The sequence below is a fragment of the Notolabrus celidotus genome, chromosome 8, assembly GCF_009762535.1.
Source record: "Notolabrus celidotus isolate fNotCel1 chromosome 8, fNotCel1.pri, whole genome shotgun sequence".
Taxonomy (NCBI): domain Eukaryota; kingdom Metazoa; phylum Chordata; class Actinopteri; order Labriformes; family Labridae; genus Notolabrus; species Notolabrus celidotus.
In genome coordinates, this window is record NC_048279.1 from 11498790 (window position 1) to 11522441 (window position 23652).

Consider the following 23652-nt stretch of genomic DNA (forward strand, 5'->3'; position numbering starts at 1 on the left):
TGAAATGTGTTGATTTTTATTCAAAAGTTACTGTCTCCAGACAAGTACAAATCAGAAAACAGAGTGACTGAAAGAGGATGGGATAATAGACAACAACTTAGAGTGTAGGCAAGAGTGCAGAAAAAAAAATAAAACACAGAAATGGCCAAAAGGAAGGAAAGGAAATTAAATTTTGTATATGTACACATGATCTAATAAGAATTTATACCAATGTAGTGGTAAGTAACAAACAATAAACAGTACTTTTTCCTTAAAAGAATTTTCTTTTACTTACATAAAATAATTAGGCAAAACACATATAGGCTGTTCATCTACTTTATCACATTACATCTGACCACCTCATGTTTCATGTTCTAAAGAAGCCAATTATCCACCTTTAAACATGACTGATCCTCTGACATGGAAGATTACTGTGAGAGAAGGTGATTTTCACAAGCATGTTTAAGGCTTAAGCATGGAATGACTACAAAATAACAACCTCAGTAGACAAAACATTTCATTAAAACTTGTGTGTGACAAATATATGTCAAAATCTAAGCTTTGTCTAGCTGCCACAGCGCTGCTGAATAACTCATCTTCAGTACTGTCTGAATGACTACCTTTTGCGTTTAACATTTGAAACCTTTAAGTGTTTTGTGACAGGACTTTTTCTGTTGAGAAAACCTTAAAGCTGAATTTCACAAGTCTTTTCATTAGTTTTATCCAAACTAATTTACATGTAGGAAAAAAGGTAGAAACCCGAAGACATTATCAAGACAAAAAGAAAAAAAAGAACATAAAAATACAAATTTAAAAATCTTCCTTGATGCATGACTTCACATGCTTTCATTTTTTTGTTTTACTTACACATTTCTCAAACTTTGTGACTGAAGGTTGAAAAGTTGAAAATAAGAAAACAAAAAGCACATATATAAAATCAGCACCGATTCATATATAATTTTTATTTAAAATGTAGAGATACCCATTTTAACATTATGCTGCTGGATTTTAAGAGAAAAAGATGTGTAATCATTATCCAAGCCGCGCTCTGCCAGAGCCCACACAGTGGCTCCACCGGGGTGAAAATCTGCTCTGCTGTTATCGAGGGGAGGAGGGGGCATGTTTCTCTACTGAGATGGTGGTTAAGGAGCGGTCCAAATCTTGGGGTAAAGCTTTGGGACTTGCTGCTTAAACAATGTGGAGCATTCAGTGGACTCTGGATATCTTCACAGCATAAAGGGATCATGACTGATTCTACGTGACATCTCACCATCTTAACCACCAGTGGTTTTCAGGACCTTAAATTCGGTCCAACAACAGGGAAAAGAAACTTATGAGATAGAGGGAGAAAAAAAAAAAAGCACAGAAACATAAAGACCTCCATCCACTTGGCTAACACAGTACAAGCAAGCTACTACAGTCTGTTTATAAATTACTACTTCACACCTGGTAACTTACTACAATTGTAAAAAGGGTTAGACATAAAAAAAAAAAAAAAAAGTTTCTTAAGTTAAACACACCAATTCATCCCCGTTTAAAAAATAAGGAAAGGAGAAAAAAAAAAAAAAAGCTATTATGGATTTTTCTTCAGACATGTCTCATCTCTAATAGGTTTGGAAGTGGCCTGTTACACTATTTCTGAACAGGAAGAGCTTACCCAAGATTATAAAAGTAAATATTTGAAACAAAGTCCTCTCTGAGCAAGCAACACTGAGTGTGGGTTGTCGTTGGTCCACGTGGAGTACAAGCCAGATTTTTTTTTGTTTTGTTTTTTCTTACAGAAAACACTTCTGTTTTCGCATCTAAAATTCTCTTTAAATACAAAGCGCCTCTTCTGTTATCCCAGCTTCAAAATCATCTGGATATTAGCTTAAAACATGGACACTCCAAGGACCTGGAAAAAAAGAACAAGACACAACATAAGCTTCAGTAACCAGTTTGAAATGTTCAGCATAAAAATATTCACAGGTGGCACTATGACAAGCTGATACTGAAAAATCTCATGCATGTGATAATGCAGTCGAGAAATTTACATAGATGATTCTCCAGGATTAATAGGTAACAATTTGCTGCCGATTTGCTTTACATTTTAATGAGGGGCAGTCAGTGTTAATTGCGATGCGATTAGGGTCCGAAATTGATGTGCTATTCTTGAAATCACGTGCTATTTTGTCCCTTGTGGCACACTGTTGTTGGACCGCCACATGCTGCTGCTGCCATGACAGAAAATACAGACACACCACTGCACTTCTGTGTGGTACATTCACTTCAAGAAACTCCCAGACAGGAGAGTTGACAAGTCAGAAATAATTAGCATTTTGTGTCAAAATAGAATTAAAGAATCCCAAAAATACTTTGAGTTTTAGCTATGCATACATGTGCAGCTAATAAGACTGATGACAATGAGGAACTGCGTCGCAAAAGCTGACAGAGCACTATTTCAGAGCGTGCGAATCACCACAGACCGGAGGATGAAACACTTAGAAGCTCTTCTACCCCTAAGTCCTTGTCTTAGACCACACTGGTGGAGCAATGCAGCATTTATTTACATGATATATCTAATATTCTGAATCGTACATTACATTAAAGGCTGCACAAGAGTACAAAAAAATAATTATATTGACATTTTCCTTTCTGCAATACGTACTGCAATATGAAAAAAATACAGCAATCTATACCAGATAACTGTTGTGTTTGTATGTATGTATAATTACTGTTATTTAATCCATTTGTAACATTGTATATATCTAAATTGTATGCTGTCTATTTTTATTTTTACGTATTTTATTTTACTAATTGGAACTTTTTCTTGATTTTACTTATGTCTGGGTTGCTGCAACAACTGAATTTCTCCCTGGGATCAATAAAGTAATATCTTATCTTAATTGTATATACATAACAATTTAAAATGTCAATAATACAATTCTACTCTATATTTGGATCTTTGAGTGTATTATCTGTTTTTAACTCAGATCCCCCCCGACTGTTACCTCTCAGCAGCTCTGACACTATCATGGAGAAGTAGAAAAGAGTGAGAGAGAGTATAGGTGGAAGGACGCGTTACTTCATTAACGTAACGCACTGGACTAACTCAGACATAATCAATCATTCCTGATGGTGTTTGAAGTTATGTTTACTTTGCGTCACCAGCCCTGAGACAGTACCTTCTTATTAAGTGAGAACTACCTGTGCTCTTCTACGTGTGCTTCTCACAACACTACACACATGGAAAGTAAACACTTGGTGGACCCGTTAGTATTCCATACATGTGCCAACTACAATAATGAGCTTAACCAAGCGATTGCCAGGGAATTTGTGCCAGAAGCAGCAGCGTCGCATGCATGTTTACATTTTAAAGCTATGTGACACACAATCTGCAAGCATGGCGGTTAGTTCTCTCTGTGTTCAAGTGAGGGGCTGCTTTAGATTGGTTTTCATGATTATTCAACAAAAGAAGTCTGCCCGATATAAAGGTGGTGACAGCATGACGTGTTTCAGGTCACATGACTGACATCACCTTGGAATTAGCATGCGCACATCGCAATTGTGATGGTCGAACGATATATCATTCAGCTCTAATTTAACTGCATTCACTAGAATAAGGACATGGGTAAGAGTTGCTCTGCATCGTTAATATGGACTCAAAAACTTTTGAACTTTTTAAAATGTAAAATAATGTCATTTTAAAAATGTGATTACTGCATTCAATGATTAATCACAGTTTAAAAATCAAATCATGTAACATCCTTACTCACAATCTGGGATTAGATTTATGGGTGCTTCGTAATGCAGCCAGGAACACGTGCGTCATTTTTTGGCCAGGCTGATTCAAACCGGTGGAAACACGTCATTACTTGTTTGGTCACCTGAAGAGCACCTGGGGTGTCACCTTAGTGTTTGCTGTCTTTTTTTTTATCACACTGCTTGATGCATTCGACTATCTGTCTGCTGTTTTAAATAAAATCTCATTTACATCCACATCAATACTAACACCGTGTTTTCAGAGCGTAAAAAAGGATCTGAGGCAGATTTGTTCAGAGCAGGAGTGCAGCGAGTTGAGTCAAGAGGTAAAAGCTTAACAGCTAACTGTTCCGAATCTTGTTTCTTTGCTCTGGAAGAAGTCTAATGGAACAAGACGCTGAGTGTTTGAAGAATAAACTGTTTTCTGGGGTAATATTTTCTGTGACAATGAAATTATTTAAAGTTGACACAAAACACCCGCGCATTCGTCTGTGATCTATTCTGAGGCAGTGTCTAAGGAACCGTGCATTTCAAAGCTCAGTGTAAGAACAAATCTCCAGGGTTAGGGCTGCGACATGTTGAAACAAGAATTTATGGCAAGCAGAGCATTCTGAAATATATTCTGGTTGTCGAGCTCACAAAGGAGAAAAAAAGGTGCTTTGCCATCATGAGAAGACGTGTTGTGTCGGCCCGTAACCCACGCAGGCTGGTCAGAGGAAGGTGTCCAAATGTTTCACACCGTGCTAAGTGCCCCAAATATAACATTTGCAAGTGGTCCATGTAACGTGACTGATCGCACGCCACCTCTTCTTGATTTACGTCCACAGAGTTATACTAATTTTAGTGCTACTATGAATGCTCGGAGGAAATCACAAGTTGTGTCAGCTCTCGTCTTGCCTCACAGGCTCCTCCAGCTGGCCCTTACACAAACACACCTGCAGTCTCCACGAGAACGCTGGTATTCGTTTGTGGCACTACAAGAGGACACGAAACAAATGTAAGCGACAGTGCAGACGGCTCCTTACCGATTCATCCATGATAGAAGCAGGGTCAAAGTAGTCTGGCTTGAGCTCAGACCTCTCCCGGCGATTCTTAGAGGGCGGCTGAAAGAGAGAAAAAGCACATGATATATGTGAACCATCTTTACAAGCAGTAATGATGAATAAAAATAGAACATAAGTGTGATATCATGGATTCTGAAGATATACTCAGACGTAAAAAGCCTGCCAGAGGAGATCAGACTTGCAGAGTTAGTCCCGTGTTTTATGTCATTACTCAAGACACATTTTTACAGGAAAGCTTTTAATGTGTGATTTTATTTAATTTTAGCTCTGATTTTAAGGGTCTGTTAATAAGTTTTTATGTTTTTAAGCTTTTATTTCATTTTGTTTTTTATCGCTTCATTTTGCTTTGCACTTCTTCTTGTTTTATTGCCCACAGTGAAACCTTGTGTTGCTTGTATTGAAGAGCGCTATATAAATAAAGTATTATTATTATTATTATAAAAAAGGGAAACGTTAAATTCCTGAGGATACTTGCAGCATTCGACTCCTGCAGCTCAATTTGGAAAGAAATCTATCCAAATTCAGGAAATGAATGTAGAGAAAGTAGGCCAGTTGTTCAGATTTCTGGTTTATTCAACGTGACACGTGAAGCCTTTTTCATGGAGTGCAGCACACGAGCATGAATCCAAAATAGACATTTGTCTTTGATAAAATTTAGTTCTGGCTTTCACTCAGAATACATGGTTCTTTGGTGTTGGCCTAAATGCTCAAATAAATTAGTCATGTTGCCTGACGTTGTACCAATAGTTGCAAGGCACTGTCAACAATACATCTTTCATCATTTTTTTTTTTTTTGAAAAGCAAAAATCCAGACATTTTCTTCCACATTGCCAACAACTGTTTTGATGATTTCCTGTGTTTCCTGTAGTTTGAAGTTAATACAATAATGCTCACAAGCTGCTTGTTAGAAGCTGTTGCATGTTTAACAAATAACTGACTCTTTATTCTTCATGCAGGATGAGCGCATGCATGCCAAACAGCTGCCAATATGTAATTAAATTACAATATGTTCTAGTCTTAGTCATATAAAGTTTATTTGATTTGTTAAGATTAAAAAAAAGAAAATGAAAGGAAACAAAGAGCTTCAGGGCTACACACTCTAGAAACCATACAGCCAATCAATTGAAAACAGAAAGAGGACGGCTGTGTTTTTCCAGAGAGGCCATGAATGGGTGCTGCCCTCGCTGACGTTGAAAAGAACTGACTTAATGAGCGTACTTAAATTAACCAGCCAGAAAAAAGATGATGCAAATTTAAAAACCACCACAAAAAGCAAACCACACAAAATGTGTTTTCACTAACAAACCTCCACCATAATGGTTTCTGAGGTAGTTAAGACCCAGTCAGGCGAGCAGGGTATCTTTGGACTGTTAGTTCGTATCTGGTGGCCTTGAAACTTTGAAGCCACGAGATGTTCTTCACTCACAGAGATACATGAGAACTTTTTGGATGCGAAAAGAAAAAAGGGTTTTAAAATGTTTGCAATTTGATTTTTCCCAAATTAAATAAGATGTCGAGCAACTGTTTGTTGTCAGAAGACATTACATTTATTACAGCGACTGTAAAATAATCAGACAACTCAGTTTGCAGAAGTAGCATCTGGCCCTTCTGTCCAAACACCAGATGCTACATGAGCAGAAACAGCAACTACTGTTTCCTAATAAAGGCGATTTCACCAGGCATGTAAAAGAAATGTAAAAACGCCTGTTAGCTGGGAAACCTCATCTCCTGAGACGGTCTCATTTACTGTAAGGAATAAAGACTCGGATACTTAAACAGGATCACTGACAGGTGGAGGATATTACAAACACCATTAAGACATCATTGTATTTCTCTATCAAGTTAATGATCTTACCAGATCAATGTCCATGGTGTCAAAGTCCATGCCTTCATTGAGATCATCCATACGACCCTCAGATGACATCATCACATCCTCCACTATCGGCTCTTCATCCTCCTCCATAAGCCCAGTGCCGCGACGACTGAAAAACAACAAAAACAATGAAGTTAAAATGTCAACACAGTTTTCAGATGTTTACAGGCATCTCTGTGAGGGTGTGCGTCTCTCTTACATAGCATGCTGCAGATTGGTCCTGAGCTTGGCGTAGTTCATGGCTCTTTCCTGCTGCTGGCGTGCCTCCTCCTGCTGTCTCTGAGCGAGCATCCACGTCACCTGGGAACTAAAAAGCACAGGAGAGCATTGATTAGTTTTCTGGAACCACAACCATATCAGGCACAACTTTACAGAGGCTAACCCACTATCCTGAAGTCTGTGATAAAGCAAAGCTGGATGTTAAAACCACTCGTTCACTGTCCCAGACGTACCAACACTTGGCAGGCTGTTAAACGAGATTATTTGCAACCGTTTGCTCTCAAATTAATAGCAGGCAAATGGAAAATTACATTGAACCCGGTCCTAATGTATTCTGGCTTGCACTCCAGTCTTCTAATCCCATTCTTAGAGAATACATGATTCACTGAACTCAACCATGGGCCTGGATGTGGGCCTAAACATATCTATAAAATCATGTGTTTGGAAGCATTAGAATGCAAAGGAATAAAAGAGATTACAAATGCAAAGAAAATGGTCATCAAAGTCTTTCTGAAAGGCTGGAGCGATTTATCAGAAGAAGATAAAAGCTAATCTTAAACTCTGGAGACTAAAAGATGAATGATAATCAAAGGCATGTTTGATGGTACAAATCCTGGAGCTAATACATTAATGGAAATATACATATTCATAATGCTCTCCTGAGGGAACATGTTTTAGTATATATCAATTAAAAGCAAGAGCTAACATTAATAACTTCACTTTGAACTGATCTCAACCCCTTTACACTGACATTTGAGGGAAAGCTTCAACACAAACTCAAATGTTGTGACATTTGAAAACATGCTTTAGTTTAGTCAGTAAAGGGCTTAAATATTCCTCAGTGAAGTTGTGTGTAACTCTTCGAAATACATCTTGTATGTACTGATCTCAATGTCTAATGTTACAAACTGTGAACTGACTGTGCTGGTACACCTCAGGAATGCGACAGTCAAGCATACATACTTGTAATCCATGGGTGTCTGGTGGTGCTGAGGCGTCTGTTGATGGTGCTGCGGGTGTTGGTGAGGCTGCTGCTGGTCGTGAGGGAGGGGGTAGACCCCCATGAAACTGTCATCACGACCCCTCTTAGGATCTCGCATGGCAGTGGAGGTGAGGTGGGGGGATGGCAACATGACTGGGGTCTGCATGCTCTGCTGCCACACCTCACTGCTGCTGCTCTCTTCTGCAAACACAGGGTCACAGTGTTACACCAACATGCAAGCAATGCGCAGTCTTTTTTGTCAAACTGGTACAAAGAGCCAAAGAATTGATTTCCTGTGTTATGAAATTTCCTCTTTAATCTCTTAGCTGTAAACAACGTTAAGATTCAAAACTGCAAAATTTGGGCTTGCTACTGAGTAATCTCCCAAAACCTTCACTTCTGTGCACAAATGTTCAAAGTCGGTCCATTTCAAAAACCTTCAAAGATGTGTCAGGAGGTTGTGCAGGAGTTGTGGAAAAGTACCGGGGGGAATGACTTTACAACCACAGTATTGAGAGGTCTTCCCCCCTTACAAAGAGGGTGGAGTTTAAGGTTTTACTAATAAAGTAAAAGGGGTCACAAGCCACCTGAAACAAAGGGTCCAATGAAATAAAGAGAACTACTGGGAAGATAACTTTTTTTTGGACTCTGAAATGATGTCAGTTTGGGTAAACTAATGCCTTGACACACATTGTGCGGACTCAGATATGAATGATGCCATGCCACTGTAAGGAGTCGCGTTACTATCCCACCATCTGCTGTTTAATCTCCTCACTCGCCCATCAAGCTTGGCTGGCTGAGCCAGGCTTGTAGGAACACATTTGGGTTAATCTGGGCTCCAATTCTGCTTTTGCAACATCATGGGCTTCATTTAATGTATATGATTCTCACGAAGACCCCACTCTCAGTGTTTGTGCGACGCAAGGTGTTGAGGAGAATGAACCAACAGTGTTTTAAACTTTTCCACAGGTTTGCAGCTGCCTGCACAATAAAAACTTTAGTCGAGCCCTCCTTTCTACTAAAAAAAGTTAATGAGACCCTCATTAGTGATTGTTGATTTCTAAGAGTGGTTACCTTCTGGTAGCTTCCTCTTGGCTGCTGAAGTTCCAGCTGTAACAGCAGGAGGCTTGGTCTTTTTGGAGCGGATTGAGGAGCCTCTGCTGGAGTAGCCACTCATCACAGACATGGTGTCGTCATCACCACCCGCCTGCAGGGAATTCCTGTAGGAGATGAGGGGAAGCCAGCAGTCCTCTCGCTGCAGTGCCATCTGGAACGTCATGAAGCGCTCCAGGTACATGTGACTAGGGGAAGAAGGAGGTCACATAGAAATGATGAATAAACTCACGCATCAATGCATACACAGGAGAAACTTCACATACAGAACCAGGTGCACATTCCAAATGAAGGCCTCAAATCCACCACTCACGCATCAGAAACACCAGTAGCACCAGTTGTCACAAACACCTGTTACACTGAGACACCGAAGCCTCACACCTGTCAGCTCAGCAGGAAAAACTTACACAGTCCTCTTGTCTTGTCTCATAAGCTTGGAGGAAAACTCGCTGAGGATGTCCAAGAATGCAAGGTGGAGGGGAGGGCCTCCCTCTCCCTGGGGACTCGGATCCTTAAATGCAAACTCAATACCATCCCTAAGAGATGCAGAGACGGGGAGGAAGAAAAACAGAAGCAGAGAAAAAAAGATGTTTAATGGAATGTGTTCATACAGAACTCTCATAATACTAATTGTGAAACATGTTTATGAATGTATTGAAAACTTTCGGATAAAATATACTGAATAGGCATGTATGCTCAAGAACCAAGGACACTAATGTCATAGTTTAAATATCATTTCAAGGCAAGATGTATAAAACCTAAGTTTTAAGACATGCAGAAAAACTGTCAACACTTAAAGTAAAACTACCAATCCTACTGAAACCAAAGTCATTGATAACAACAATATAAAACCTTCATAAATAAATAAATAAATACTAGTAATCTGGATTAGGATGTCAAGAAAGAAGAATTCTTATTGAGAGAGAGACAGAGAAAAATGCTGTGCTGCAGCGCAGCTGATCACTTCAAGCAAAAAGTGCCTCTGTAAGTTAAATGGTGTCGATTTTCTAAACTTGGATAAAGCAACAAAGTTCTGAATCTCTCTCATATCAAAGCCAGTTAAAGCCTTTTAACGACATGCAGGCACAAAGTGTTGATTAAAACTGGATCAGAAGCATATAATACAATAAGCACAGCACCGTTGGCGCTCTCTTTTGCTGGTGGCTGATGTATCATATTTTGAAGTGCAGGCACAGCCTGCTAATAAACATTAATGGGGACATTACGAGGTAAAGAGTATCATCACATCGTAGCCAGTATACATCTTCAAACTCTCTGAACTTGTCAAAGCAGCTTATGAACCCGCTTCTCTCAAAACATGTCTTTAGATTCACAGGTCACCTCTTCAGGTTGAAAAATACAGAAATTCCAGAGAAATCTAGAAGGATCACATCCCTGGTGTATTTTTACAGTACTGTTAGTAGATGGGAATAGGAAAAATGCAACAGAGTATCACTTAAGCCTTTCTAAAATCCAGGAATTCAAGGACATTCCAGCGGAAACAGAGTCTTCAAGGAGCAATTTGTCGAACATGACAGTTCCCACATGCAAGGCCAAAATGAAAGAAGAGCAGTGCCATGTAACCAGAGCGGCATGGAGACTTACTTGTGAAGCATCGCGATGGCATCCCTTGTCTTGACTTGGTCGAGGCCGAAGGTTAGAGAGAAACGTCGAGCCAACTCTTTGATCCCACAGAACGCAGAGGAGGAGCGATCGAATCCATGACCCAGTTCAGACAGCATTTCATTGAAAAGCTAGCAGAAAGAGATAAGAGGAACAATAGGTCAACAACCTATTCAAAAATAAAGAGACAAATCTACAGAATTACTGCATGGAATCTGTAAGAGTGTGCACACTGACCTGCTGCAGACTTAGGATGAGCGTCTTGGCACATTGGATTTTATCGATTTGCCGAGTCTTACTCATAGTCTCCTTGATGATGTCACCATAGTCATTGTAATACTGTTAAGGGGGGGAAAAACACAACACAGACATGAAGGATTTTCTCAGTGTTATCTGACTTACATTTTTTTTTAAACGCAATTAAAGATGTGTCTGATAAACACGCCGTCCTAAGTCTAACTTACCCTCATGTACTGTTTGAAGATGTCAGCTCCCGTCTTCATTTCTACGACACAGTAGATGATCAGTTTACAGTAGGCAGCCAAGAGGTTTCTCCTCTTGTGCAGAGCTTCAATCTTCACTGCCTCATCGTCCTGTTGCCCATCTGAGAAGATAGAAAGAAAAAGACAGAAGTAAGTTACACATCCTTTCTGTGTCCTTCTTGCCCATTGGAGCAGAGCAGAGCAGAAAGTAAATGAGCCTCTGGATCCATATTTGCATTCGTACCTGTGCTATTTGAGTCATCATCCTGGTCTATGAAGACATGATTGAGGATGAAGGAGAGTAGTTCAGCCTGCAGCGAGTCCTCCGGGGAATAAACGAGAGGCTCCAGGTGCTCTCTGCCTCCGGACACCATCTGGTGACTGAAGATGAGCAGGAGATCACACAGGATGGTGAAGGCCTAGGGGAGGAACGAGTGGGGACAAAAAGTTAACTTTCAAGGTGCAATACAAAAAGAACTTGTATAAATTAGGATGAAGACTGAGTCTCTAAGTAAGGTAACACAGAGTATCTAACAGACAGTGACATTTTTACTTCATTAAGACAGCTTCAATAAATCCGAATCAAAATTATTTTAGCAGACATGTCCATAAAAAGTAGAGCGCCTGCATTGAAGTCACTTGTTCAAGCCACACAACCACTTTAAGCTGCACGTTGAAGCCTGGCAATCTGCTGGAGCTGCAATGAACAGTCTTTCCAAGTGCCATCAAGCGCCTTATCTTTTAGGATGTCATTTTGACACTTTGTCTTATTACTTCTATAAAAACTTTACTACTGATCATGAAGATTTAGTATTCTCGTGTCTGTGTCACCTGTTCCTTGACGGCTGTGTTGACATTGGTGAGGTAGCGCTGACACATCATACAGAATGCCCTCATCTGCTTCCTCAGGGTCACCAGGTCGTCCTGATTCAAAATACAGGCAGAGTATTAACATCACCCCTAAAACAAACTAGTTCTCTACAAAATAATGCAGAACAAGGATGATGACATTGGAGGAGAACTCACCTTCCTGGAGCTGCCCTCAGATGATTTGGCTAGGTGCCATAAAATCACATAGTGGGTACACTGCAGAGAGTGGATTACTATCTGCTCATGAGAACAGAAAAGAAAGAAGAAAAAAATCCAATAGTGGTTAACATTCAATATTAACAAGAACTCACAATTTGTTGATTGATGAAATTTCAACTTGTGCACATGTGTACCTGCTCAGGCATGTCTCCATTCTCTATGCCAGTGTTAAGAAGCTTGAAGTTGCTGGTAAAGAGGTCCCACCCTGACAGGTCATGAGCACTGCAACAGATTTAAGAGGCTCAGTCAGTCACATGTCAATTATTATTAAAAGCTGTGCACATGGAGCATGGTGTGTTTAGGGAACAGGTGTTTCAGAGTGTGAATTTCATACTTATGAAATGCTGTGATCCTTTTCAGAGTCGACAAAACCTGATAAGCATCATCTTCATCTGCATCTTCACCCTGAAAAGAGATCAAGTACAACTCAATTAAATTTTACAGATCAAGATTTTTACCCACGTGACAACAACCGAGTTATCTAGAGCAGGGGTTCCCAAACGTTTCATCCCGCAACCCCAAAATATAGGTGCCAAAAATCATTACATTTTCTAATTTCAAGGTTTTATTTCAAGTTAAGCTACTATTTTTAGTGTAGACATTTTTTTAATGTACTATTTTCAGATAACTTAAGAAAAAAAAATTCTGGAAGACATCTCACAACCAAATCAGGTTTCAAGATTTACAATACAAAATGTATCTTTCTCTAATTAGCTTTATAACAGTATTTGTTTTCCTAAAACTGTTTCACAGAATGATATCCCTCTAAGTTAGTCTACGATTATTCAGGAAAACACATTGCATTCTCTAACAACTCCTTTAGACTGGAAGTAACACATGTTTGCATAGGAATTAAACAATGAATTTGTTTGTTTTTTGATGCAAGAAGGAAACAGATGGAAAAAGTTTGGCCAACAGCTCAAAACAGCTTAAGGCACACTCTGGTAATAATATCTAGTGGTAGAGTGTGGTTAGAGAGTTAGGGTCACTTTCCCAAAAGGACCATGAGAGTAATACTGCATGTTTCGTGCTGCTGAAGGGTCTGTGTTGTGTGCATCCTGCCCCCGACCTACCTCTTGTAGAAAGTCCTCTAGTAGCCTGTTGAACTTGTCCACCAGCTCATCCAGCAGCTGGGAGCGAGCAATGTCCACTCTGTTGAAGATTGTGAACTCCTCATTGCAGAGGGCATGGTAAGTCTTTGAGCAGGCTTCCAGGACTTCAGTGTCTGTGTGCTTCTCCACTATTTCCCTGATCTGACGCAGCAGAGATTCCAGGTGCTGAAGGCAGAATGACAAATCATGAATGATAAAAGTTAATGAGGAAGACAATCCAAGAGGTTAAAATGAGTTATTAGATTATTACAGTTTACTCACTGATACTTATTCAAATTTAGTAGCTACTGTCTAATCTGTTTCTCACCTTCTCCAGACGCCCTGTGGTGTAAATTTCCAGGTCAAAGAATTGAGGCAGCTGCAACAAGTTCGTCACCTTCTCTGAATCCACCGCATACTGTAAAACAAAGGTTCAACTCCATGTATTATTCAATATTTCTGATTGATGAACACACATCATGAACAGCTTTTCAAAGGAACTTGTGTTGGGAACATTTGATAGATGTTGCAAACCTTGGCCAGTAGAGGGGGCAAAGCCACAGCAAACAGCTCCGTCATTCTGGTTCTGTCATCCAGCTGAGTCTTCTTCTCTTTCGCTGTCATCACCTGATCATAGACGACACAATTGAGAAGTTTGCTTTTATACCTATGGTGCATTCATGCAATAAAATCTCCTTATGAATAATTCACTTTTTGTAAAAATTATCTATCAGATTTAAAAACTAAAAGATAGAACCTGTCATCTGGTATCATTCAAATCTAACATTACACTTCAATGAGCCTGATTACCAAAAGAGCCAGACCGCCACAAAATACACATTTAAGGAGCAAAACATGGTGGTACAGTTTTGTCAAACAAAACAAAGTGTCTATTCAGCTTTTTGTTATTTTTGATTCAGTAATTACATCAGTCCTGGGGAAGAATACCAACACATCAACCTGAAACTCTTAATTACCAACAAAATGAATTGACATTTCTGCATCTCATCACAAATCTTTAAGGTTTGTTATCACCAATCAAAACATTGCTTCAAATTTCCCTGTATCAGCATGCAATCGTTCCAAATATTTAACTAATTTTGCTAAAGAAGCACAACAGATACAAAACATCCATGCTTTCAAAACAATCTTTTGCTTCTTGTGAGCTCTGCCTTTCTTTTTGAACTAAATTCTAGGAACACAATGTTAAGGCAGTCAAAAACTGGTGGCCTTCACAACGCTTCATCTTGGTGTTCAAAGAAGAGGTGCTGCTAGAAATACAGCTTGCCTTGATCTCCCACTCGAGCTAAGTTTGCATTGAACCAGTCATTACAACCCCGGGACATTCAGGTTCATGTTCAAAGAAAATAGAGATTTCCACTATATGATATGTGCAAGCCACTCTTACCCTCTTCCCTGTGCCTCTTCCAACAGGTGGGTGGCATTCGGCAGCCTGGCGAACAGTGCACAGCATGATCTCAATCAGGGCTGTCTCTTGTCTGTCTGTAAGAGCTGCAAAAAAACAACAACAACACAATCAGCATGATCTACTCCACATCTGTGGACTGGACTACATAGAAGTGACCCAGGCCTGCAAATAAACCAGGATCTTACCTTCCTCTCCTGGCAAAGGGTCATCTAGCAGCAAGCTGATCATACACTCCCAGTCCTTCAGTAGCTCTGGACCACATTCCCAGAGGGAGTCCACCAGGTACGCTGCATGCTCATGGAGCTAAGATGAGATATTAGAGCAAATAAAACATAATTCAAACACTCACAAGTGTCATCAAAGAGAAAACTGTAGCATGTGACAGAAAAGGTAAACAGACAGATGACATACCTCGCTCTCCAGGAAGAAAAAGACAGTGGTCTTGATGAGGTTGGCATTGGGACTTTGTCTGCCTCTCCTCTTGGGGGCACCTTCTTCTTCAGGTTCCCGCTGGCTGAACAGTCTTTGAGAACATTAATTATCAGTAAAGTATTGTGCATAATTAACCTCCACATAATCTCAAACTGCACTTCTTGGATGCAGGAACTCACATCTTTTGATTTGACATTACTTTAGGAGTAAGTTTTTGTTTAACATACTTCTTATAGAGGAACTCTCCAGCTGCAATGGCGACAGGTCTGTGTGCTGAGTAGACCAAATGATAGACACTTTCGCAGTCCTCTGGGGTCAACACCTCATCCGTACTACTGTAGAGACAAACCAAAAAAAGATCCATCAGCTCTAGTCTCAGAAAAGTTGCAAGTAACACACAGTTGCAAGCAGTACATGTAATTCACTAATAGTGTAGAAGAAGATTGTCCTTGACGTGCAGACTATATCTTACTGATGTGTGGTGGTGGTGGTTGGAACTAAGATAGCATGTATCAAATAATATCAAGAACAGAACATCCACTTACTTCAGGACTAGAGTGAGTAGTTTAATAGCTTGTACTGCGACATCGTACTCTTTGTCGAGGGTCATGGAGACGATACGATCCTGCACAAAGAGGGGAGGATGACAGATATAATGAGTCATTGAGCTGTAAGGAAGCATTTTGTTATTAAGTCAAGACTATTTAAATCATGTGTTTCCACAGAGCAGCAGACCAGTGGTGACTGTTGCATGAGAAAGTCAAACATAAAAGTTTGAGCTGTTGTGTTGAAATCGTCCAGCAGGTGGTGCTGACCTTAAAGCGACTGGTGAAGAGTTCCAGTCTAGCGTTGAGTTCTCTGTTGTAGTAGAGACCCTGCAGAGCTGTCAGACACTTCAGACGCACTTCGCCTTGCTGAAATGGAAAATAAGAAACACTGTCATTTAAAAACAGTAACTTATCACAGACTCAAATACAATAAATACTAGGATTCAGTAAACAATTTATTTATACAAAGTCTGTTTTTTCTATATAAATATACATATAGAAAAAGTTTGACCAGGATGAGTTTTCATCAAAATAAATGCCTAATTTTCATCTGTGAAAAAATAACACCTGACACTCATTGTAGGGATTCCAGCAGGTTTAAGATTTTTGTGGCCACTATTTAATCACTGATGACATAATTAACAGCCCTTCACACTTACAAGTGTTTTCACCTATTCTGACAGATAACACTTCTGATTGATTGTAAAAGCCTTTGACAACAATAACACTGATAGATAACAATTTATGTTTACAAACTAAGGAGAGGTTAATATGTTGCATTCTATGCATGCTAGAAAGCTTCATGTGACCCACCTTATCGTGCATTGTCCATCCCACATACTTAAGATAGCTGTCGTTAAGGAAGGCATCGCTGTAGAGTTTCATCCAGACTCCAATCTCTTCTATACAGATCGCCCTGATTTCTGCTATCGAATCGCTGTTGAAACAGTAGATAATTTATAAACATGACATATTAAGTTTTCCACTGCAGGATAAACCACCTGATACAGAAATATATTTTGACAACTGATTGATAGAAAAAAAAAAAGAATGTCAGCACATACCGATATCGATGAACAAACACTCCTTTGAATATGGCGTTCATCATGTTTTCAATCTCATCCTGATTTTCTTGGAGCTGAAAGAAAACAGAAAATAACACATCAAAAAATAAAAAATATAAAAGTGACTAGAACGCTTCAGTTAGTGTTGACCGGGATGCATTAGCATAACAAGACATGTGACCGCCAACTGCAACATAATGCTGCGGTGGGACTGCAAAGTGCAATAACAGATGGATGCCCAGTGGGACCTGCTGTTACATAACCTAATAAACCGTCAATGCTAGCTGAATAAGACTAAGTAATAACTCAGCCCCTGCAGGTCTACCATCTACAGGTGTTGCAGGTCTACATATGAATCAGCTTTAGTCACAACTGGAATGATTCATGATTATTTGATTCAACACTTTGACAGATGAGCTTGAGTTTCAGGGTGGTCATGTGCAGAAGTATTTAATGACCAGTGACAAATGGCATGTGAGAGGATTTAACTTCTAGGTTTGGAAATGTTGCATTATCTTTTATCAATGTCGGGTTCAGTTATATTTTACTGAATTTCAACTCATATTTCTGTCACATATAAAGGCTGCTGTAGGCCTGTGGGATCTTTCAGTAAGTGATCTGGGGAGTATATGCCGAAATAAATCATCATACCCAGGCTATCATTGAGTAAGCGGGCTCAACACAGTCTAAAGCTTCAGGTAGCGGTATCAAGTATCAAAGCAGGTTATGAACTGTCTCCGTTAACTCAGGCTTTCAGCTTCAGCCTCTGTGCATACTTGCGTGTTAGGGGGGGCGTTTTGCATGTCTTGCTTCTTACGTTAAGTTCAACACACAATCATAAACCTGCAGTCAGTGACTTAACAAACAGGAGACACAAATTGTTACTGTCATCACAGGCTCAATTTCTCCTGAACAATAGAAGTGAGTCTATGTATCCTGGAAGACGGGGGAAAGGAAACAAAAACAAAGCTTTCTGCTGTGTTGTTAAAATGCTGGAGGATACTTCTAACTTCAATGCTGGTACGGTAAAACGCGCTGTTTTCCTCACCTCTGTCGTGGTGTTTCATACAGTAACAGAGAGAGAGAGAGAGAACTATTCAAATCCCAGAAGCAGTTTGGAGCATCAAGTATTGGCTACAATACCAGACAAACCAATGCTGTAAATCAATCACCTTCAACAGAACAGGACCGGCTGACAATCTACAGTCCAGTTACAATTTAATCATCTAATAGAAGTGTGTGTTCTTATGCTAATGATGGAAGTTAAGAGATGTCTTGAAGAGAAATCACAAAGTACCTCTTTGCGTTTCTGCAGGAGCAGCTCCAGCCTGTCGTTTGCTCTCTTGGCAACTATTTTATTCCTCTCTGCTTCATACTGGCGCTGGGTGTTGTCCATGTTGATGCTCAGGTTAAGAGCTACATTCACCAGGGCTGTCATCAGCTTCATTGCTGCCAAAAGCACAACAAGTAAACATCAAGAAATCAAAAGAATTCAAAAGGTCTTCATTTGGCTTACGATACAAAGTGTACAAGTGAGCTAGAATTGAAATTTTGTGTTGGTCTGTAGGTTCAAGGATGTGCAACAAGTAGGGACAACTAAAACACTACAAACTCAGTGGCACCACACACAACATATTTTTAGGAGATATACAAAGAAATGTATTACCAATTAGAATTGTTAAATAAATTGTTCTTGGACTGAGCTATGTTGAAAATTAGAAATAGGTTCAAAAAACTCAAAACACTATTATACAAGATACAATCTAAAATATCTCTTAAAGACCTTTCTTCACAGAATGATGCATGACTGTTTCATCATGCGGCTTAAATGCACAATTACAACTGTTGTCGTAATTGTGCATAATGCTGCTGGTGACACTGGTTGTGTGATCAACACACACCACATGCTCCACCCAAGGGAGGTGCTTTTTGCACTGTATTTGAGCAAGTAGATCACTTTACACTGCTTGTTAATCTTCCACAAGCAGTCAATTTCATGGGTGCACATGGTTAAACGGTGCTTCATTTCAATCATTCTTTTCATTAAAACACTCTAAAAGGTTTTTAAAGACTACCAAGAACTCCCAACATTGCTAATGTGCCATGACATGTAAAACGCTAAAACAATGTAGGTTTTCAAAATGAATCCTTATGTTTGCTACTTCGTCAAACCAGCCAACCACTTCATAAAATTTAAGCCCATGCAAAAATCCCCCTTACCTGCCAGTGTAGAGGTGTGTCTGAAGGCCCGGACTTGGGAGTCCGATAAACCGGTGAGAAGGGAGATGACTGTGTCCATCATGTACTCATCATAGATGATACTGTATTGACACTGGCGCACTAGCACCGAAATGAATTCACAAAAGCTTGATTTGAACTTTTTCCACTGAGGTCCTGCTATGGTTAGAGGGTAGTCACCACTGTCCTGCAGAAGCCACAGAGGGAAGAACATCAGTAAATGCAACAAGGGCATGCAGCTTTGATTGTTAATCATATCCTGTAAAGGCAGTAAACTCTACTGTGCTATCCCATTAGTAATCTTTATCACTGTATGGTGCTTCTTAAAATAAAATGACATTTGGGTGTTTAATGACAAATATGATAAATGATTCAACCATGAAAAGTTACCTCATCAAATTCTTCTGTCATTCGTCGGATGATCTCAGAGTTCTGCATGTTGCGAAACATTTCTCCGCTGACCACACCTGATGAACACAGAGGACAGAAGGCAATTAACTAAACATAGTGGTAGACCAACTTGGGTAAGAGAGCAAACCAAAAATTTTTAAGTGGATCTGTTGGACAAACAGGTACAAGTGGTTTCCTAAATATTCTTAGGCAATCAAACTAGCAGGTCCTTCATCCCATCTGCAATCAGACTATTTAACACCAGCACCGCAATGTCCCGTTAATTACCCGTTAATTATCTGTTATCATCTTCATTTCGCTACATGGCAGTTACTGTGTGACTTGGCAACATGTCTGTCTTCCCTAGTCACTGTTTATGATTCACACCAACAAACTATTCAGTCAATCTCACATCGGAATCGCACTGCGCTCTCATGCTGTGTATGGTTTTTTCATAACCTGGTGCAATTTTATCTGTGCAATAACTTACATACTTATCTATTGATCAGATAGAAGTGTACATAGTGTGTGTATATATCTAATATTTGCCTTTTTTAATTCTATTTTATTTTAACATTACTGTTATTATTGTCATATTTTTAACTACGTAAGTACATTATTGTATTCCTCTGTCCCTGTTATAAACTGCTGTAACAAAAGAATTTCCCCCAATGGGGATCAAATAAAGTATATATTTAACTATAGTTGTATAGCCCCAAACCCCCAAATTCAAGAGATTCAACATTGATCCAACACAAACAAAACACGTGGCAACATTTAGCGAGTAAACAATGCCAAACATCAAATAAGACATCTTAACAGACACACATACCTTTACAGCCTGAGCACTGGATAAAGAAATTGATGAGATCTAGTAGTGCAACATCTCTGTCATGTTTGTATGACTCAATCCAGTCATCAACAACCGACTGCAGGAAAAGACAGACAGATTTATTTAGTCAGCAGTTCATCTGATGCATAGAGATCATTCTCTCTTTTTTATGTTGCTTAGAAAATAGTTAATTGCAGTGTGGTAATCTAAAAAAATGTGCCAATTCATACCTGCATTGCACTCCTCCCCAGCCTCACCACCTCGAACAGCATCATGTTCTCCATGCCATTCTCCTGGTGGTGGCCATTTATACGGCCTGCTCCCTTCCCCCCTTTGCCTTTCTCCCCTGCTGCCTTCTTCCCCTTCTTTCCACCCTGAAACACAGCAAAAGACCATCACAAACATAAGCAATCATGTGGGAGACTCAAAAATGAGATCAAACTTATTAAAAGTATCAACACCTCAAGTCACAAATCTGTGTTATTACCCCAGTATTTCTAATTCAGACAAGGATAGAACAATTCAAACTTTACCTTCCCCTTCGCTGAGCCTGCAATCCTTCCATCAGGATCCTCAGAGAAGTCTGTGTCTGAAGAGAATCGTGTGTCTGTATCGCTGAAGACACAAACACATATTAGGATTAGTCAACACAGAATAAGTGATGTGAACCTCAATGTGACAATAATGTAAACACAGGCACTTACTGAGTATAGGAATACTCTGATGGGATTTCTGGTGCTGCTATCATTTCTGTAACATCTTCTGGACAACTTCCACTTAAGACTGGCTTGATATCTTCAGAAATGTCAACACAGAAGATGTTGCATGTGACCTAAAACACAAAACAGTGAATTAGAGAAACCTTTAGACTTATTCTGCATTTCAACACACAAGAGTAGTAAATTATGCAAAAGCACACATGGAGCCTATATGTGTAGACAGAAATCACACACTGTAGTGAGCAAATGTTTCTTTGATGCCGTCCAGAAGAAAAAAAAAGCGGTTTCACATGGTAACAGGGGGCGGACCCGTGCTGCTGTCACGCTCTACTGTCTCACCATTGGCTCCCTCTCTTTCTCTGCTCCCCCTGATTTACGCACAACGTCATGCGAGAGTACTGAAGTGTCTTCCTCAATGGCCAAATATGGCACTGCCCTATCCGCCCCATATATACCTCGACCAATCAAAACGCAGTATCAACATCAACAAGATACTGCAGGCTACACAGAAACTATGGCATGGTGGTGATGTGTAAATTAGTGGCTTATATACATGAGAAAGGGAGGGCAGGAACACATCCGAAGCTAGGTTTCATGCTTAGTCCACAATGGAGAAACAAATGTTTGAGTTTCTTTTTAGTAAGTGGAGTAAAAAAGAAGCATTCCAAGAACCAGTATTAAGTCTGGAAAAGGCAAACCTAAACTCCACCCCGTATTTACCCCTTTGGGTGCAGTAGGTCGTAGCCCCGTACATGTGCACGCAATGGTTACTTACAAGTGTGTCATTCTTAAAATATAATAGACATTTTAATCATATTGTAGTCCACGTATAAACTGTTGGAGCAAATACATGATTTTAACATTTTTATGATTCTCTCTCTAGACTGCCCACATATCCCAGATCAGGATTGTGCCACACATTTTATGAATATTCAATGATGGTGGTATAAGTTCAGACACGTAGACTACTGTTACACTATAACTATAGAAAATGAAGTTAAGATGTTCTACTTAAAGACATATTATTCAGTGTTAATGTCTACTATGGTGCTGGTAATGTTGATCGCAAAAGGAAACTGTACGGGAAGAAGGCGACAATCAAAGGGTGTAGACTAAAAAAGTGGCGCCAAATCCACCAGAGTAACTTATAAACCTGTTTCCACAGGCCGAGACATCGCGGGTTTGAATAACACGGAATCCTGAACCCCAATAGTAAGCACACTTGGGAGTAAACTATGCCACAATGTACCGGCTCAGCTCTCCCCTACAACGCCGACCAGGCTGCGCTCTCCGTCGGGTCCCTGTCAAACTCTACCCCGGTGCTCCGCTAGTGCTAACGCCACAAGCTAACAACCGAGGAACAACGGCGTCAGCTAGTTTGGATTTGATAAAGTAAACATGTACTACACAGGGTAAACAAAGTATGTGTGGCCTGAGATGAAGGGAAACAGGTATGTAGTGTGCATTATGGTTTAAAATGTAGCAGCGTTTGTTAAAGCTATCGAACCAGGAGCATAATAACAAAACAACGTACTGTACCAACGCATGCTAACATCCACACAATAACGCCGCTCTCAAGATTACAGGCTTCAAAACCTTCTGCTGCCTGCTCAACAAAAGTCGTATCAAGAGGTTACTCGAATAATTAAATCAAATATCTGCAAAGAACGAGCAGCAAATAACTCCCACTAGTTAGCACTGCTAGCAGCTAATGCTAACGTTACCTAAAAAAAACATCACGTCCTTGCGTCCTCCATCTTGCCTCGGGAGTTCCAGTGCCGGATTGCATAAGCAACAAACACTTTGTTTACAAATATATAAAGTGCAACTTATCCACCTGGAGCAATATATCGCTTATTTGGGCCACGAACTTGTTTTTTTTGCGGTACTGGGCCAAAAATTCAGTTTGCTAGCTTGCTAACAAGCGAAGTAGCCATGAACCGCGAGCTAGCAGCGACTTGGTGGAGGCAGACATCCGCGCTCTGAGCTCCTCCACAGCTAGCCAGGCTAAATACAAATCAACTAACTTCCAGATAGCTCTCCGCCATTTTACAGCTAACTTACCTTGTTGTGAAATGTAGTCCCAGCAGATTCTCAACTTTGATTATTCTTATGTAGTCTCCGTCTGAATGCCTGTACAATCGTGAAAAAAAGAGTTTAAAAGTCGCGGTCAGAGGCGGTTTCGGACGTTCTCTCACCCCGCTTGCTCCGTAGTTCGGTTTGTTGTTTCGACGACCTGGGAGGAGGAAATCCTGGTGCAGAGCTACCACCTAGCGGCCACAATGCCCGCATTGGATATACCATCACGAGCTGACATCTAGTGGCAAAGGAAAAGTACTACAGGATGTCTCTCCACTGATATTGTGCTGTGTGGTTCGTCTCCTGTTATGTTCGTTTCTCAGGAACAGCAATAATGTTGGGTCAATTTGACTCAGGGCATGTTATCAAAAAGTGTCAGAACCCCCAAAAATCCCAATGAACATTTATTTAATCTCGTTATTAACGCCATTAATAAGCATTTAAATCAATATTCAATACAATGAATGTGTGTGTGTGTGCGTGTGTATAGGATTGGGGTGAAATATGTCACACAGTTGCAAAGAAACTAGTATTTGACACTTCTGAACCCTTTTAGCCTCCACCTTGACCCACAGTATATCTATCTATGCAAGGGGGGTTGCAAATATATGAAATCAACCATTTTCATTGTATATGTTCATTTCCCCTAATAGGCCAAGCAGAAG

The 23652-nt window shown here is 40.0% G+C and overlaps 1 protein-coding gene across 3 annotated transcripts; it reads right to left on the reverse strand.

Annotated features, from left to right (window-relative positions):
- On the reverse strand, window positions 1-23323 carry stag2b (stromal antigen 2b). 3 transcript variants are annotated; one of them, XM_034689891.1, is made up of 34 exons: window positions 22973-23323; window positions 20894-21021; window positions 20723-20804; window positions 20420-20563; window positions 20190-20286; window positions 19358-19434; window positions 18950-19154; window positions 18027-18178; window positions 16730-16803; window positions 16479-16602; window positions 15933-16031; window positions 15663-15742; window positions 15345-15452; window positions 15097-15208; window positions 14871-14988; window positions 14665-14768; window positions 13791-13883; window positions 13585-13674; window positions 13239-13442; window positions 12500-12570; window positions 12300-12387; window positions 12103-12183; window positions 11908-12000; window positions 11321-11495; window positions 11059-11198; window positions 10832-10933; window positions 10577-10725; window positions 9379-9507; window positions 8933-9159; window positions 7840-8059; window positions 6857-6964; window positions 6640-6766; window positions 4746-4823; window positions 1-1873 (listed from the first exon to the last, which is right to left on the reverse strand). In XM_034689891.1, exons 2-34 carry the CDS (start codon window positions 20935-20937, stop codon window positions 1850-1852), a joined length of 3819 nt encoding a protein of 1272 aa, XP_034545782.1. In that variant the 5' UTR covers window positions 20938-21021; window positions 22973-23323; the 3' UTR covers window positions 1-1849. The 3 variants fall into 3 exon arrangements, with proteins under 3 accessions (XP_034545782.1, XP_034545783.1, XP_034545784.1); XM_034689892.1 differs by having other exon boundaries at window positions 302-1873; window positions 23107-23195; XM_034689893.1 differs by lacking the exons at window positions 1-1873; window positions 4746-4823 and adding an exon at window positions 6309-6530 and having other exon boundaries at window positions 22973-23192.
- Between the last annotated feature and the right edge of the window lie 329 nt (window positions 23324-23652).